Source organism: Phragmites australis, chromosome 5 (assembly GCF_958298935.1).
Source record: "Phragmites australis chromosome 5, lpPhrAust1.1, whole genome shotgun sequence".
NCBI lineage: Eukaryota > Viridiplantae > Streptophyta > Magnoliopsida > Poales > Poaceae > Phragmites > Phragmites australis.
The window spans coordinates 46,612,971-46,631,192 of record NC_084925.1 but is presented as its reverse complement, the minus strand read 5'-3'; the positions used below and the strand labels follow the sequence as shown (position 1 = coordinate 46,631,192).

Genomic DNA, 18,222 nt, shown 5'->3' with positions numbered 1-18,222 from the left:
GGTAACAACATTAAGACATGACATAATTAAGCTAAGTCATAACTATTCTAGCATATCTTTAAAACCACAGCTATTAACTAAATCACGCATATTTCTATTGTTTGAAACAATGGCTCTACGGGTTGTATTTGAAAACATAGGATCAATATGATCAACGGTTGTAGGACTTGTCTTCGTTGAAGTCCTCGTCCCCTCCTTCTTCAAACTCCGGATCATCGGAGTTTTCCTCGAATGCTCCTTCCTCTAACAATCACAACAATGACAAGGCGCACGCAATCAATCAAATGATTAAAAAAAGACTAAACAATTTACAAAAATTTAAAATTGACATGCTTGGGTAGATCTCAAATTTAGATGAATATCGGTGGAAGAATCATTGAAAACGGAGTTAGGAATGAGGAGAAACGGGCTTTGAAAGTTTTGCTGAGAGAGAAAATCAGAAAAAAGAAAAGGGGGAATATTCCTAGAATATTCTGTTTAAATCGGCTCGGGGCTCTCGGCTCTCGGCTCAGCTCAGCTCGACAGCTCGACTCGGTTTTATCGGCTTGGCTCGGTGGGGCCCATCTTTCAGCCATGAGAGGGAATTAAAGGAGGGAGAGGGGGAGTCGGCCCGGGGAAAACGAGAGGAGGCGAGAGGGAGAGGGGAAGGGGGCGACGCGCCGGTGGCACGCCGGCGGAGGCTGGTGGCAGACCTCGCCGACCGGAGGACCGAAGCGGAGGCGGCTGGATCCGACCGGCGGGGAGGCGAGGGCTTCGACCGGCGACGACGGGGGACCCAGGTACGCCCACAGGGGGGAAGAGGGGGAGAGACAGAGAGAAGAACGGGGGGGCTCACCGGCGGCGGCGGCGGTGCTCGGAGTGGAGGGGAGAGAGGCGGAGGTGCTCAGAGGGAGGTGCCGGAGGTGAGGGAGAGGTGGAGGTGCGGACGGGGGGATCGCACACTGTTCACCTTTAAATAGGGCGGAGAGGAGTTGCACTGCGCGAGGGGCGAGACGGCGCATGGCGTGGGGTGCGAGGCGGCTGCAAGGGGCACAAGGACTGCCTGCGACGGGTCGACGTGGCACTGGCAGGGTGGCGGGGTCACGGGAAGGGGAAGTGAGAGGAAGAAGAGAGAAGGAGAGAGAAGAAGGAGGCAAAAACAGAGATCCGACAAAATCCCACTTCTGACATTCATCTTTTCTTATTTTTGTTCTTTTTCTCAGTGTTAGTATTTCTCTACTAGTATTCTGACATTTATTTATTTTTATTTTTTATTTTTCTCTCCGTGTTGGTATTTCCTTTGTCCCTGTCATCCGCAAATGGAACTTGGGCACATTAGCATTGTTTTACCTTGGAATCGTCATCGGCGATGATAAGCGCTCCATCTCATAGTCGTGCACGGCTACTACCATGGCGATGGCTTTGGGCGTCTTTGGGGTTGTTGTAATACCCCAATTACTAAGGAAGTAAATCGTGAATATTTTAAAAAATAAAGCGTTAGATCGGGCGGAATTGAGAGAGGACAAAAATTTGACTTTTTATCCGTAACTCAGACAGAATCGGAGACAATGGATGAGTAGAATTCGTTAAAACGAATCCATTTGAGTATTCAAACATCTCATTTGGACATCGAGTAAATCAATAACATTGAAAAGAAAAAAAGATTGAGCAAACTACTAACCAAGTCGCTTAATTGGGCCTCGAGCCCACGATCGAAACCCTGGCTGCCCCATAACCACCTATCGCAGTCGTTCGTAATCGACCGCGTCGCTGCTTGGCTGCAACGCCGCCCGTTTGCGCGTCCTGCCCCGACCGAGTGCCCTGCTAGCGGCCGCCGTCGCTGGAGTGCACGTCTTGCCGGCCATCGCCATCTGCGCCTCGTCGTCGCCCGTCGTCGTCAACATGTGCTGCCGCGGCATTGCCCTGCGCCGCCGTGCCGTACTGCGTCGTAGAGCCGCCGTCGTCATAGCCACGGTGAGCCTCTACCTCTACTTGTTTTGCTGTGAGTTCGCCGAGAGGAGCAAAGTCATCCGAGAGCAGCCGCATGTACAATCATTCTTTTCCCATGAAGAGTAGCCGTGTACATCTAATTGAATCTTGCCATCTCTCTCTTAATAGCAACAAAACAGCGCACCATTAAGATCACAGATCCTAACACCATTAAGATGTTTATTCTGCTAGTAGGATAGGTATGTACATAAATTAAGTTGTGCTTTATCTCCTCCAGCTCCTTCTACATATTGTCGAGCCAGGGAATCTGAAATCATAGAATGCTGAGAATACGGTCTCCCAACCTGCTGAGAATACGGTCTCCCAGTTTCACAGTGACAATTACATGAAGCATTGCGTTAAGCATCTGGTCACTACACTAGCGTAATCTCAATCACAAACACATAGATCAAACTAGGAGCCTGTACTACTGTCTAGCCAAGCCTGTGACCCAAGCTCTGCTTTATTCTGTTTCTTTTTTCTTCCTACATGTCTCTACTGTGGATTTGTATAAGAAGCAAAGAGGATAATAGAGTACGGATATTGAGCATAGTTTTAATCCATAGGTTTAGGGATCCTGGTATAGAGGGTACGACGCCGGTTGCTCGTCACGGTTAAGACAAGTGCATGATGAACCTATTGTTGTGAGCCGTATGGTTTGGCTTTCTACTTATTCCGTTATCAATTCTTTCATGATTTACGTGTTCTTGGGATTTCATAATTCAAGTTTCGAGATGATGTTTTTCATGAACTTGATTCCTATTTCATGTTGATCCTTTCATATCGTTCAAGTTTCATGGATTATTGCAATTCATAGATGTGTTAGTTGTGCTCGATAAATATTTTACTGATTCTCTCAATTACGTTTGTTCAATATTCGTATTTTCCCTTTTCATATGTTTCAAGTTCACGATTATGATCATGTCGTGTGATCAAATTTCAATCATTTCTATTCAATTTCATTCATATTTTGAGGAAATTGGATGTGTAATTTGGATCTTATATTCATGTTTTTTGAGTAAGTACTAATCTCACTTGTTCAGTTTTACCGGTAAACACTAAGGATGTATTCAAGATTGTTCGTTTCAGACGGAAACTACTGTTTCATTGATGGATCTTAAGAAATTCAAGATTATCCATTTCAAATGAAAACTACTGTTTCATTATTGTTTTCAAAGAAAAGTAAGGCTTCGCTATTTCTCATTCTTCATTGATTTCGATGGGTATGTCCTTTCAGGTTTCATACTGTATTTGCAGAGTGTTTTTTACTCACTCTTGTGTTTTATTTGGTTTTTAATACCTTGTGATCGCGACATATATAGAATGAAAGTAGCATCACCTTTCAACCTACACATTTCAATAATTAGTCTTTTCCTTAAAGCATTAGAACAATATTTGCTAGTTGGTCAGTTAAACACATATTTGGTCCTGGAGTTGTGTCGGGTCCTGAGTTTGGGTTGTGATGTTTACTTTCTACTTATGAATACCGTGCATGTGAAAATATGTGTATTTGCTTGTGCAGCGAAGCAGCAGCTTTTGAAAAAATTTGTAGAAAATCTACGGTGTTACAGTTTTGGAGCCATGGCGGCCAATGCGGGGTTGCTGCGAAGATCGGGGGCTCCGTGTAGCCCATGGCGGAGGTGGGGATGAGGTGCCGGCGGCGGTGCTGTTCCTGGCGTGCGTCCTACCTCCGTTTGCCTTCTTGGCGACTCTGCTTTTCTTAGGCCGGATCGATGGATGACACTCTGTTTCCCATTGTGTTTAGTCTGTGAGTGATCCTCCTCTCTTTTCTTTTGGAAAAAAGATAATGTCTGACTGGTTTTATGTTTGGTTTGTTACGATTACTGTGCTGCTACCATCCCGTGATTCCCTCAAAGATCAATTCTTTTTACGGATGCGTTTGCAAGTACAATTGCAATCACATACGAATATTGCAATAAGGAGTGATGTAGTAGTTTTATTTTAGATAAAATTTGAAAAAAACGATGAGATATTGTATGCTATTTTTTTAATTAATTTATTTATTTTTTAAGTAAAATAAGTTATATATTTGTAGCCAGTAAGAAAGATGACAAGGATGTATGATAAAAATGGCTATTAATTATTTTGCATAAGATCACTGCTGGATAATGTTCACTGATTAGTGAATTCTTCCTTCAGTTGACATTCACGATGTGCAGAGTAATTGGTAGGTGATAGATGGATATGTCGTCATATATAGGTCACACACAACGCTTCCTTGAGGTCACTGTCGCCATCCCGCTGTTGAAGCTGCTTGCTTTCGAATTCTCCGCCCCACGCGCTGATCCGTTCATTCGCTTGCGCAGCCTGCAGCACCATTTGCCACAATCATCAGGAAAAAAAAGTGAAGTAGCTCGAATGTTCAGTTCGTGTTAAAAAAGAAAAAGAAAAAAGGAGTGCTTCACTACTTCAGCTTCCCAGTCAGTCTTCCAGATGACCACGAGCAGAATCAGTGTCTGGAGGGCAGTCCCACACAACATGCCGACCCAGATCCCCTGTAGTTAAAAGTTTCAAATGTTCAGTTTCAGTTCTGCCATGAAAAATTCTGAAAATTTTGGTCAAATTCATGCCCGATCGACATAGCGAAAATTCGAGACGTGCAGACACATACCTGAGGACCCAGGTGAAGAAGGTAGCCGAGGCAGAAGCCGAGGGGAAGGCCCAAGACGTAGTAGCAACCGAGGTTGATGTACGCCACCAGCGCTTGCCACCCTCCCCCAATTGCCACCCCTGAGATGACGGGCTGGACGCTGTTGAGCACCATGGTGACGGCGAGGAGGTAGGCGACCTTGCCGACGGCGGCCTGCATGTCCCTGTCTGTGGTGAACAGGACGGCGAAGCTGTTGCGGTAGGCGAGGATGACGGCCATGGCAACCAGGCCGATGGCCAGGGACTGCACTATCACCGCCATCACCGCGTACTTGGCGGCCCGCGGGCGGCCCGAGCCCAGCTCGTTCTACACACGGACGCTGCAAAAGACAGCGACATGTCAGAATCATGTTACGTTTCAAGACGGGGTTTTATTGCTTACCTGATGGCCGCATTTAGGCCGATGAACAGCATTGCTTCCCAACCATTCAGGTTCATGCTGAGACAAGGCAGGCAGCAGGTATCCATGTTCAGTTAGCAATTAAAAATTAGCAGAGTATGAATCATATTTCGATAAGATCGATCTATCAGGCTGATGATCAGAAAGAAGGCTGATTATAATTAGTGTGTCAATTAGTAGTACCATATGGATACGGAGCCGACGGCGATCTCAGCGTCGTCGAGGTGGCCGGTGAGCACGACTAGCACCATCATGTACCAGATCTCGAGGCAGAGCATGACGGCTGAGGCGAGCGAGAGCTTGGCGAAGGCCCAGAGACCGTCCAACGCCTTCCACGATAGTCCCTCCCATCCATGTCCCCTGCACCACCGCGTCACGTACACCACCTGCGCCACGGCGATCACCCAGGAGGTGACGTCGTACGCTGCGGCGGCGCCCGCGAGGCCCCACCCGAGGACGGAGACGAAGAGCGCGAGCATGGCGACGTGCGCGGCGAGCGCGGCGAGGCTGGTCCACGCGAGCACCATGACCTTGCTCTGCGCCTGCAGGAACTTTTGGGTGGGGAAGGTGAGCGCGAGGGAGAACATCTGCGGGAGGATGCACAGGGTGAAGTCCCCGGCCTCGGCGGCGATGTCGTCTTCCTGGCCGAGAAGCCGCAGGATGGGCGCCGCGAAGACGTAGAGCGGCGAGAGCAGGACGGCGGAGACGGAGAGGATGAGCCAGGAGCGCTGCATGTACACGCCCAGCGCCTCGACGTGGCCGGCGCCGTACGCCTGCCCGCACAGCGTCTCCAGCGCACTCCCCATGCCGAGCTGTGGTCATGTGCGTACGTACGTGATACTCCTCTATAACTACACGTATACGAAACCAAGGGTGAGGAGCGCAACATACGAGGAATCCGAAGGAGAAGTTGGAGACGACGGAGAGGCCGACGGCGGCGGCTGAGAGCTGGAGGTTGCCGAGTCGGCCGGCGAAGAGCTGGGTGGTGGAGTTAACGCCGTAGAGGCAGAGAATGTTGAAGGTGATGGGCGCGGCGATCGCCCAGAGGCGCTCGGCCTCCCGAAAGAAGGCCTCCCGCGCCTCCGCGTAGCTCTTCGGCGGGGCCGCATCTCCCACCTCCACGACGCTCCGCCTCTTGACGAGCAGCGGCGCCTCCATGATCACCGGCCGCAGGCTCTCGGACTCCGAGAGAGTCTCCGACCGACTTGATAACGTAACGGCCGGGATAGATGAGCAGCGCAGCTCGCCGGCGGCCGCTGAGCGCCCGTATATATAGGTGGTCGTGCAGCTCGTAGTAGTAAGTAGATAGATCTCTAGTGGTATACTAAGCTAGCAACATGGGTCGCGTTGTTGGGCGGGAGGGCGCGCATTCCCATGGTCGTCGCGAAGCTGGATGGATTCTTGCATGCATGGGAGCGCTGGAGAAGAGCGCACATGCATCGCGCTGACTGGTGGGTCCCCGGGGACATGCGTACTTTGCTTTTTGCGGTGACCATGACGTACGGCCGAGCCGCGACGCCATGCATGTTGTATACGGTATACATGTACGTATGTACGCTGGATCTCGATCGGACCGTTAGCTTGTCTGTCTCTCGTTACATACGACGTACGTCCCTAGATCTGCGATACATGCATTGAACGATCGTGTCGGTCGAAAACTTCTTACTTGCTCTAGTTACGACGTTAAATATATATTTGTCATAGATTCTTTATTTTATTTTATTTTGGCTAAACAGAATCTTTAAAAATTTGCTCTGGCCGGCGTTCGAAATGCACGTACGTGTTTGCTGTCACGTTCGTGCAGCTAGGTCGACGATCTAGTTAGTCCAATCATATATATTCGTTCTCCTTAACCCTGGAGAAGAATACTACAATCATGAATCATGGCCGGCGTCCACTTCAAATCTTCATTCTCACGCACCCCAGTTCATATTTACTGTGTCAGATATGCATGCCGGCAGGCCGTACCGATGGCATGTGCAGGGTGTGCCCCTCCACAGCCCCTAAAAAAACCAGGGCCACCGTTGTTTTTGTTAAACACTATTAGTAGTACTAATAAGAAACTAATAGCACAAATAAAATATTAAGCAATAAATAAAGGAGAGTATTTACCAATTCTTGAAAACCTGGCGACCTACACCCACACATATCTCCTTCCTAGAAATTTTTTCAGGCAGGCATGCCAATTTCTCTCCCTCTACCTTTCCCCTTCCCAATCACAGCGACACACAACAATAGAAATCTAGCTTTCTTTGTAAAATTAACTCTCATCTTAATTCTCCTCTCCATAGCTAATTGCCTTGTAAATTTTCAAAAGTAAATCTGTTGGCAGGATATGTCACTACTACAAAAGCTATTTTCTGAGATACCTAAGTTTCATTTCTACATACGGTTCATAGAACCAACCGTCTGAGAAAGTGGCTGCGGCCCCGTGCGGCTGACAACCGCCTGTGAAAACAAATTTACACAGGCGGTTTCTTACGTGAACCGCCTATGAAAAAGTAGGCGGTTCACGTAAGAAACCGCCTGTGTAAATTAGTTTTCACAGACGGTTGCTTATGTCAACCGTCTGTGAAAATAGCTCCATAAATAGTGCATCGTCTCAGGGAGCTCGATTCAGACAGGCTCTACTGTTGTCCGAACAGTAGAGCTCTCAAGTGGCGGTGGATTTGAAAAATAGGGGGAAAGGTTTTGTTTTTGAATTCCTTAGAGGAGCCAAATAAGGTATGGGTATCTCATTCCTAGTTTGCATTTTTTTTTAGCTTAGATTTAGATTTAAGGCTAAATTAGGGTTTCAATGTGATCTAGAGATGCTCATGATTCTTGCCATTTAGATCATCAAATTAACTCAAATTTGTTACCAATATTGATTTAATTGTGTAGATTCACATGATTCTAGCATTATATTTTAAAAATGTAGCTAGAATTTGATATTTTTCAGCCTTAGTAGGTTTCATCATGAATGGGGATTTTTTCTCTAGATCTCTACAGAGAGGGAGTAATGAATTCACATTATTTTGAGTATAAATTTACGCCAATGTAGATTCAATTGTGTAGACATATTATAATCATAACAAGTCTATTTTTTCCCTTTTTAAAAAAAAAATCTTTTTTATTCTGATTTTCAAATTAATTAATTAAGTAATGTATCTAATTTTGTGGTTGAAGTTAAAGATGGACAGGGCATGTATGTATGATGCGCCGGGACATGGAGAAATATACATCAAAGGACTCTCTGTTTTTATTGAAACTGCCGAGAATGATGCTTTGACTAAGAAGACAAAGGAAATATATTATCCATATTCTGACTGCAAGAACCAGAAATTATGGGACAAATCAAGCATAATCAAATCACACTTGATCTTGAAAGGTTTTGTTGAGGATTACAAATGTTGGTCCAATCACGACGAACAACGTACAAACGAACCAAAGGAGGACATCACTGCGGATCAAGTGGATGGTGACGATGAGGGAGCAGTCGAAAGCGACACTGATGTTATGATGGATGATAATACTAATTTTGATCTGGAGGAAATGCTGCACCACGCAGAACCGCATGTTTTAAGGGCATGAGAGGTTTAGATAATTTCGAGGCGTTACAGAAGGCATCGAAGGAACTTTTGTATGAGGAATCGAAGGGCTGTGATAAGGAGTTTACGGTGTTGCACTCGGTGTTTGAACTTCTAAGGTTGAACGCCAGCAATGAATGATCCGACAAGAATTTCTCGGATTTGTTGAATCTCTTGGCAAATATGCTTCCGAAGCCTAACTCCTTGCCCACCATTACTTATCAGGTGAAGAAGCTTATCTGCCCGTTGTCATTGGATGTGCAAAAAATACATGCATGTCCGAACCACTGTATCCTCTACCGTAAAGAGTACAAAGCCTTGGATAGATGTCCAGTGTGCAATGCGAGTCGGTACAAGAGGAATGATGATTGTGAGGACGAAGATATTTTAAGAAGAAGAAGAGTAATGCTAGTCGTGATGAAGAAGACACTTCTTCCAACGCGGAGAAGAAGAGAAGAAGTCCTGCGATGGTGATGTGGTATCTACCAATGATCTACCGCTTGCAGCGTTTGTACTTGAACCCTAGTGACTCTGAACTGATGCGTTGGTATTTCAATAAGAGCAAGAAAGATGGAACTAAGCTTCGACACCCCGCTGATGCTAGCCAATAGATAAAGTTTGATACCATGTATCCAGAGTTCGCTGAAGAACCAAGGAATGTAAGGTTCGCGTTGAGTACCGACGGAATGAATCCTTTCGGTGACATGAGCACCTCACATAGCACTTGACCAGTGGTCCTGATTATCTACAACCTTCCTCCATGGCTATGCATGAAGCGGAAAGTACCTTATACTGTCCATTCTTATCCAATGACTGAAATAACCTGGCAACGATATATATATGTTTCTGGAACCATTGATGGAAGATATGGCGAAACTGTGGAACGAGGGGGTCTGGGTGTGAGATGAGTTCCGACGACAGTACTTCACGCTGAAAGTCATGATTTTCGTTACCATCAATGATTATCCTGCCCTTTTTCCCTATCAGGTTAAAGGGAAGTAAGGATGTGCAGTGTGCTTGGATGAAATTGGATCTGTGTACCTTCCATACTCACAGAAGGTAGTGTACACGCGATATCGACAGTTCTTACTCATAACTCGCAAATACCACAAGATGAAGAAATATTTTGACAACACGGTTGAGGAAGATACTAGCCTGAAACCTCGCAGTGGGGCACTAGTATTTCAAATGGTCAGTAGCATCAAGGTTATTTTTGGGAAGCCGCTGAAGGGTAAAAAGAGGAAGAAAAGTGAGACGCCGACCATCACGCTGTGGAAGAAGATGCCGATTTTCTTTAAGTATTTGCCCTATTGGAAGGACTTGGACGTCCGTCATAGCATCGATGTCATGCACGTTGAGAAGAATGTGTGTGATAGCATCATTGGCCTCTTACTAGACATACCGAGCAAGACAAAGGATGAAATCAAGTCACGTAAGGACTTGGTGCATTTTGAAATCAGGTCAGAGCTACACCCTGAAGACAGACCAAACGAGAAACATTATCTTCCCCCGGCTAGCTACTCTCTGACACTTGAGAAGAAAAAGGCATTGTGCAAGTGCTTACGTGGGGTGAGAGTCCCGACTGGCTACTCATCCAACATTAAGAACCTAGTCTCGATGAAAGATTTGAAGCTAATCGGCATGACGTCTCACGATTGTCATGTGATGATGACGTAAATGCTCCCTATTGCTATCAGGGGTATCAAGCCAAGATACATAAAGGTGGTCATCACACGGTTGTGTCACTTCTTCAACGCAATTGCTCAGAAGGTGATCGATGCTGAAAAACTGGGTGCTCTACATAATTACTTGGTAGAGACTCTGTGCCAATTTGAGATGTGCTTCCCTCCATCCTTTTTCGATATCATGGTACACCTCTTGGTTCATATCGTGAATGAGATAATTACGTTAGGCCTTGTATTCTTGCATCAGATGTATACGTTTGAGCGGTATATGGGCATTCTCAAGGGCTATGTATGGAATCGTGCTCACCCAGAGGGTTCTATGATCGAGGGCTACAATACCGAGGAAGTCGTTGAGTGTTGCATCAATTACATAAAAGATTATAATCTGATTGGTGTACATGTATCTCGATATGAGGGGAGGTTGTCTGCGAGGGAATAAAATATATTCTAATTATTTTTTTGAAAGAAATACATACCACAGGCGGTTGGCTTAAGGAACCGACTATGGAAATACATTTCCACAGGTGTTTGACTTAACAAACTGCACGTGAAAATACATTTTCATAGGCGGTTGACTTAAGAAACCGCCTGTGTAAATCCATTTTCACAGGCGGTTGACTTAACAAACCGCATGTGGAAATGTATTTCCACATGCGGATGACTTAAGAAACCGCCTGTGGAAATACATTTTCACAGACGGTTCCTTATGTCAACCGCCTGTGGAAATACATTTTCACAGACGGTTCCTTATGTCAACCGCCTGTGGAATCCATTTCCACAGGCAGTTAGTTTTGCGTCTGCGGAAATCGTTCATTTTCACAGGCCTTCATTCTCAGACGGGTGCGTTAAACGCCTGTGAAAAGGTGTTTCCACCCGCCTGTATAGTAGTGTTGTGTAGTAGTGTGTGAGCTACCTCCAACCTCAATCTATCATCTAATTTTTATATGGTGTTTTCCTTCTCATCTCTCAAGCATTGTTCTCTATTGTTATGCATCGGAGTCGATTGGAAACTTGGAGTTTGTCAATTCGAGACTGGAGAGTGGGGATGTTGTCTTGTTTCATAGCCGAGCAAAGCAATCAGAGCCACATGTGTCGCAGCCCCATGGTTCTACAACATAAGAAAGATTAAGTTGATTGGCTACAGTAGCACTGATAAATGGTATTTTACAGAATGTTGCATATAGAGATCTAATTGAAGATTTTATATTAAGGAATGCTAGAAGGACGGCACATTTCATCTAAAAAATCATTCTTTAGCCTCTCTACTTTTTGTTTGAGTTTATTGTTCTTACTTGCAAAGTTAGTCTCAATATAAATATTTTTATTGCAAGTAGATGAGCATGGTGCATCAATTATATCATAAAAAAAAATACAAAACATCCATCTTAAAATTAACATGAGAAAGTGAGATGGACAGTTTCTTCAAAGAATTAGGTTGTCACTAAATATCCTTAAATTTTATACTAAACTCTTCATGCTCCTTATTGACCCCTTGCTGGCCCTAGATAAGCTCCACCCCTAGCGTTGAACACGGATATGGTCTTGAAAACATGACTTTGATCATTAGTTTTTTTTTTCATATATCTACAGATCAAATAAATTATAATTATAGATTTTTTTAGAAAAAATGACACATATCATTCCTCACATTTTCACTCCCAATATTCTAAAAAACATCAATGACCAAACTTTAGATGATTTATTGTGCACATCCCAAAATGTCTCTAACTTGCGACTAAAGGTATTAGTACACAAACATATGCACCATTGCTAATGTTTTGTTAGTACCCCTTTTGTCTCTAAATACAGGTCACCATGGCATCCATACGAGTCATGAGCAAATGTTGTGCTAACAAAATCATTGTGATAAGGGAACAAATGGTAATTTCCCGCAAAAAATAGAAATATAAAACGATAGTAAACTTCATCCCACGATAATTGATACCTATCGCTGTCAAGTCAGAAAAGCCACGTCAGCATCAAATAGACCAACGATCCCAACCAACTTGTGAAGAACCCAAGTTGACAGCCTCGTCAAATTTGGCTCCACCTGTCAGTTACTGACTATGTCCACGTGTCCTATCCCCGTGGCATCCCAATCCTTTCTCCTAGCACGGAGGATCGAGAAAAAAATAACAAAACATTTATTCCTCCCAAAATAAAAATAAAAATAAAAATAAAAAGTGAAGTATAAGTAGAATGAGGAACCTAGGTCATGTTTAATTCAACTTATACCCATTTTTACTACTTAAAAGTAAAAAACTGAAACAAATAATCTGTTTGTGAAAATAGTTTGAGAGAGGTAAAAATTGTTATTATTATTCGAAGCTTGAACCTAATTTGAAGGAGCTTATATAGATTAAAGGATGATATTTTAAGATGTATTATATACATTATATACTTATTTTATATAAAAAATCAATTAAAAATAACTTTTCTACCCGTAACTTTTTAACATAAACTTTTAAAAACAGTTTTTTTAAAAATTCAGCGTAACCAAACATACCCTTAGTATTTCTATTCAACAAAAGTTACTGATAGGTGAATCCGCATGAAATTACGTCCATAAATAACAAGAGAAGCTAGTGTCAGCTTGGTGGAAAAAAGTAGCAAAAATTTAAAATTAGATAACATACATGAATGTATTTGCTGAAATAGACAATATGTTATCATATTTATAATTTTAGTATTTGTATTCGGCACATCATTTACCGAAAATGAAATTTTGGTACACCCTACGCTGTAAAACCGCGGACCCAATCATATTCAGTACACGGTGTGCCGAATATGGCACTGTAACCAATGTGTCGAATATCAACCGTATTCAGTATACCGAGTGTTAAATATGGGCTACAGTGCCGTATTCAGCACCGAATATGACCTTTGCCTACCGTACGGTCACTAATTCGGCATACGGTCATATTTGACACACCGTGTGGCGAATACAGCAGCTCGTATTTGCCACGCGGTATGTCAAATATGGGTTTTTCGGCGTACGTTATACTGAAAATATTTTTTCGGTAAATGATACGTCGAATACGGATACTATATTTGTAAATACGATGACATATTATCTATTTTGATAAATATGTTTATATATATTATCTAATTTTAGATTTTTTTTTTAAAAGAGTGTGTTCTTTGGTCCTCTTCTCCGCTTAGACGGCCAGTCTTACAGAAAGAACCCTCCACATTCCGCGAACTCGCAAGCACCGGCCCTCTCCTCTTGCAGGAGAGAAGACGTGGGGAAGCAGCGAGCTCACGACTCCCGAGGCGATCGAGGGAGCGCCGCGCCCCTGCTTTGCATCTGTAATTCGTCTCTGGTACCAACTAATCTCGTCCTTCCGTTTCTGTCCTGTGCCGTTCCGGCGCGAATTATTCAGTTGTTCCTGGTTAATCTCTGGTATTATTCTTGTTAGAGCACCTCTTGCTTGCCTCCCTAGTTCCCTGTACAAAAATCTTCACCTATTAATGGCGATTGACTTGAATATGAGTTTATTCAGGTTTCCGCATAGATATTTTGTCCAATTCAGGAGTGGTGATGGCGTTGGTGAGATAAGTCAGAGGGCTTTGCTCTGTGCTGACCTTGGAATGTTTCTTGGATTGAAACAAAGTTTGTGGGGAAGTTTGATGGTTTAGTTGTGATTTATGGTCCTAGGATACTGTCGGAGGATTAACTCCTATCGCAGGGATTCCGAGAGATCCTTTTTTAGAGATTCGGTCGGGGGATGATCCTGAATAAGTTCGTCGGAGAAATAAATGGAAGTGAATGTAAATGCAACGGCCGGTGGTGGGGGATGATCGACCTAGTGCAAAGAGGAATAAATGCACCGGAGTTTAGACAGGTTCGGGCCGCACGGGGGCGTAATACCCTACTCCTGTATGGATGAATTAACTGTCCTGAGGGAGGTCCCTCGAGGATATATCTGGTTACAAGAATATTGTGTCTAACTAAGAGCTTGAGGCTCCTTGTTTCTTGGCAGAAGCTCTGCTCAGGCTAGCTCACGATGTCTTCGTCTGTTGGCTTGGTTCGTTGTGGGGTTCGTCTTCTCTGTCTCTCCTTCGTCCCCTTTGTCCCTCCGGTGTGTCCACTCTTTTATGCACTCGCCGGCTACGACATACCCCGAACGGGAAGGAAGGGGTACAAGTTCCAAGACGCCATGACTGAAAAAGGCGTCATCATTTTCTCTGGGCGAAATAACTGGGGCGGTGGAAAAAAGCACGGCACGCGTCTGGTCACTCGTCACTGTGGACGCCCTGTCAACGGACGCCGTTGAGAGGGCCCACCGGGCAGCCACAGGGGCACCCGGCGTGCCCGTCCTGTCTTGTTCCTCTGCTGCGGCAGGGCGGTAGGCGGAACGCCTTGATCCTGGCAATGCTATCTCGAAACACACCGGGTGATACGGGACAGGGCTCGTGCAATTAATACCCCCACGCCCCTCTGCCAAAGCATGGCAGGAGCTGACGCTGCGGCGGGAGCAATTGGATATGTCAGGCCATGCGTGCCCATTCAATGCGGCCTTGGACCTCTGACGGGCAGACACTTCATCGGTGGGCCCCTTGGGGGCCTCCCTGGGTCATCGGGGAACCGAGTGCTCGGGGGTACCGTTGACCTCCTCGAGCACTCTCTCCCGAGAATGCTTATCCACGTCCTCGGGGCACCGGGTACTCGGAGGTACCGTTGACCTCCCCGAGCACTTTCTCCCGAGCACTCTTGTACGAACCTTCGGGGAATCGAGAGCCCGGGGACTGCCACGCGCAACCCTGAGCACCCTCTCCCGAGCACGTTTATACTGACCTTCGGGGAACCGTGCGTCCGGGGGCTGTTGCGCGCAGCCCCCGAGCACTCTCTCCCGGGGCTTAGCTCTTCTGATCGTCGGGGGACTAGGGTGCTCGGGGGCGACCGGGCGCCTCCCCGAGCACTTTCTTCCCAGGACTTAGACTTTCCTCACCCCGCGAGGGGAACCTCGCGGGGTGGTGCCACGTGGCGGACAGCTGGCCTGGCCTCGGGACTCAGGGACCCCCAGTTCCTAATACACTGATAGATACCTCCAATCAAAAAACTTGAAGTCCCAAAGGAGAAAAAATCATGTCATAAAAAGCAATTTAAGAGCTGTATTGTAGTGTCCTGTGTTAACTTAATGTTAATAATTCTGGATTTCCTAAAATTATTAGTGTTAGTTTCTTCTTAGGATTTTTGTAGAAATTTCACGGTATATACTTCAATTCCTAAGGCCTCGTGAAAAATTGCTAAACCGAGCTGCCGTTTTACCCAAAAAAGAGCCTGAACTGGTGATATTAGAAACATCTCCGCTACAATAAATCATAATGAATATCTTAGTGCCCACCTCTGAGATATAGTTGTATCATCTTGTATACATGTCTATGTTTTCTATTTACTGCATGATTTCCTATATCCTTTCTTGCATCGACATAGGGTTGTTTCTTTGTAGGGATACGAACAACGAACTTTAGTTTTGAACATAAGCTAGAGGATAGTTTGGATTAAGCTTTTCATCAGGACATAATGGGTGGCTGTTTCTGTGGTTCATCAAGAAGATCGGAATCAGATAGAGCACCAGTTGGTACCTATGTATGTGGAACCTGCTTTGTCTTACATATGTTCTCTGAATTCATATTATTATCTTATTTGTGTGCCACAATGCATTACCGAACAACAACAGTAAGTTATTGTTAGGGAGGTATTTACCATCTGTTCACTTTTGATATCAAAAGGTCCAGCTCAATTATCAGCATTTTTTTCTCTCGCCTTTGTCCTAAACTGTATGATAGTCTGGTCGTTACCATGCTTCTCACATATTTTTGTTCCGGTTGCTATATGTAATGCATTCTGCATTTCTGCTCATTTAAAGTTCTGGTGTACGAGAGAGCCCTGGATTTTACTTGTATGCCATTTGCACATGCTAAAAACAACATGATGCTAGGAATTTAATTATTGTGTTTGTAGTTTTGATGCAACTGGTTGGACCATTTTACTTATAATGTGAATCTCCTGGTTGTTGTTTCAATCCTTGATGATTCTACAATACAAACTCTCCAAAACAATACCGTTTTTGCTTTAGTATGACTTGTGTGATGATCATATCCTTCTGCAAAAAAAATATCATGATTGAATTGTAAGCTGACTGCTAGCTTTGTGGTTGTTTACGTTGTTAAACAAAATCTAGAGGATCATGAACCATTGTCTCCAGCCTTTGGTGGACCGTTTCCAGATTCTTCCATAGTTGCAGTTGACACAAATCTTGATACATCCACTCCTGACACTTATCGAGCACCGCCTACACCTTTGCCTTACGATGTTGGCTTGACAATTGCAGAAAACCCCGGTAAAGAATTGACTAACTGTCAGCATGAGCGTTGATAATTAACCTCTCATGGTAGTGATAGCAGCTTAGAATTTCAGATTCATCTGCAGATTTGGAGAAGTCAGACATTAAGAGCAAAACTGATGAGCAGCAGGAATCTTTGAAGATGGATGAGTACGAGTCATGCAAAAAAGGTGCCTCTGAAGATAAGCCTGATGAGGAGGATGTTTGCCCTATCTGTCTTGAAGGTTTTATTTATCTGGACCATGGGACTCTTTACACTGACATGATTAGAACTGAATACTGCGTATTTGTTGAACACTATCTTTACTTGTTTGGTTGTGAAACTTGTGGAACTGAATGCATATGCTTCCGCTGCTCTTACTGTAGCCCTGCCGCTTTCTTGTTATCAGGCTAACAGTTTTTTGGGTGTTAAGTGCTTCTTTTAGTTGAAATATAATTATTCTGCAGTCAGTTGGATGAGACATGAAGCACAACTGCATTTCTGAATTAATGGTGGAGGGAGGATACATTACCTAGAATCTGCTGGTTAAACAATTTGTGTGCATCCTTAATCCTTTATTCATGTGCATGGATTTTCTGCTTATGACAACAGGAGGATTACAAAGTGCTTGATTGCGAAATACATATCTGCCCCTGGTTCTTAAGTTCAAAGTTAGAAACCCTGAAATTTCTTCTGTTTTTATATTCTTCTGAATTTATGATGTCCGCTGGTTCCTTTTTGGTTCATTTAGGGTCTGTATATACATATTGTAGTACATTAGATAGGTGATAGGGAAAATTGATTCTAGCTTATGGTTGGTTTGGACAATCCCACCATAGGTGACAGTGAAAAACTGATTCTAGTGTATGGTTCATTCTGTGGGAGTGGAGGTATAAAATCTCCTGTGTTTGTCTGGGTGTATTTTTTAATTGTATTTTTTGTCTGGTTTTTGTTCAGCTTATCTGTTGGTTCCTTGATGAAATATGGGACGCAGGCGGGCATCGTTTGGTCCGCAAGAGATGTATTTTAAGCCTTGTGGCTAATGCAGCTTTCGTTGACAAGATGATAGATAGAACTATCTATCTGGATGTGGTTGTAAATACAAGTGTACCTATGTTGTGGCTAATGCAGCTTATCTTGTGGTTAATGCAGGGACGTGCTCGCCGCCAACGTCACGCCCTGCTAATTAAGTGCTAACTGATTTGCTTTGACATTGGTTTTGCTGTAAATATATATGAAACATTTAATCTCATTTCGGTGCTAAGCGTGGGATTCCATATGATAGTTGTTGCTTCGATTATTCTAGAAATCGACTTATAGTCCGTTTAGTCGTTTTGGACACCGGCATGATCGATCGGGCTCCACCTCCGCTGCACATTTCTTTTTTTTTTGTTAGCTATATGCTACCAAAGTAGCTTTTTGTATGTGACTACTCCGCTTTTTTCAATGCAATAGTGGTTTTTTAAAGAATGTTAAGCCCCGTTTACAATCATCTACTTTTTACAAGGATTTCTCGTGGAGTAATCATCTCTTGAGCGAATTTTTAACGCTAGAGGATGATGCATGCACCATTGTACCAGATGTCGTCTCTATTGAAGGC

General features: G+C 44.2%; 1 protein-coding gene and 1 pseudogene across 1 annotated transcript; one reads left to right on the top strand and one right to left on the bottom strand.

The window, feature by feature from the left end:
* Positions 1-4,153: 4,153 nt before the first annotated feature.
* On the bottom strand, positions 4,154-6,560 carry LOC133918142 (protein DETOXIFICATION 35-like; annotated as a pseudogene).
* A 9,862-nt stretch (positions 6,561-16,422) lies between these two features.
* LOC133918141 (uncharacterized) lies at positions 16,423-17,718 on the top strand (the record flags this gene model as incomplete). Its single annotated transcript, XM_062361878.1, has 2 exons — positions 16,423-16,639; positions 16,729-17,718. Coding segments are annotated over 2 exons (525 nt in total), but the record flags the coding sequence as incomplete, so codon positions are not given.
* Positions 17,719-18,222: the final 504 nt, after the last annotated feature.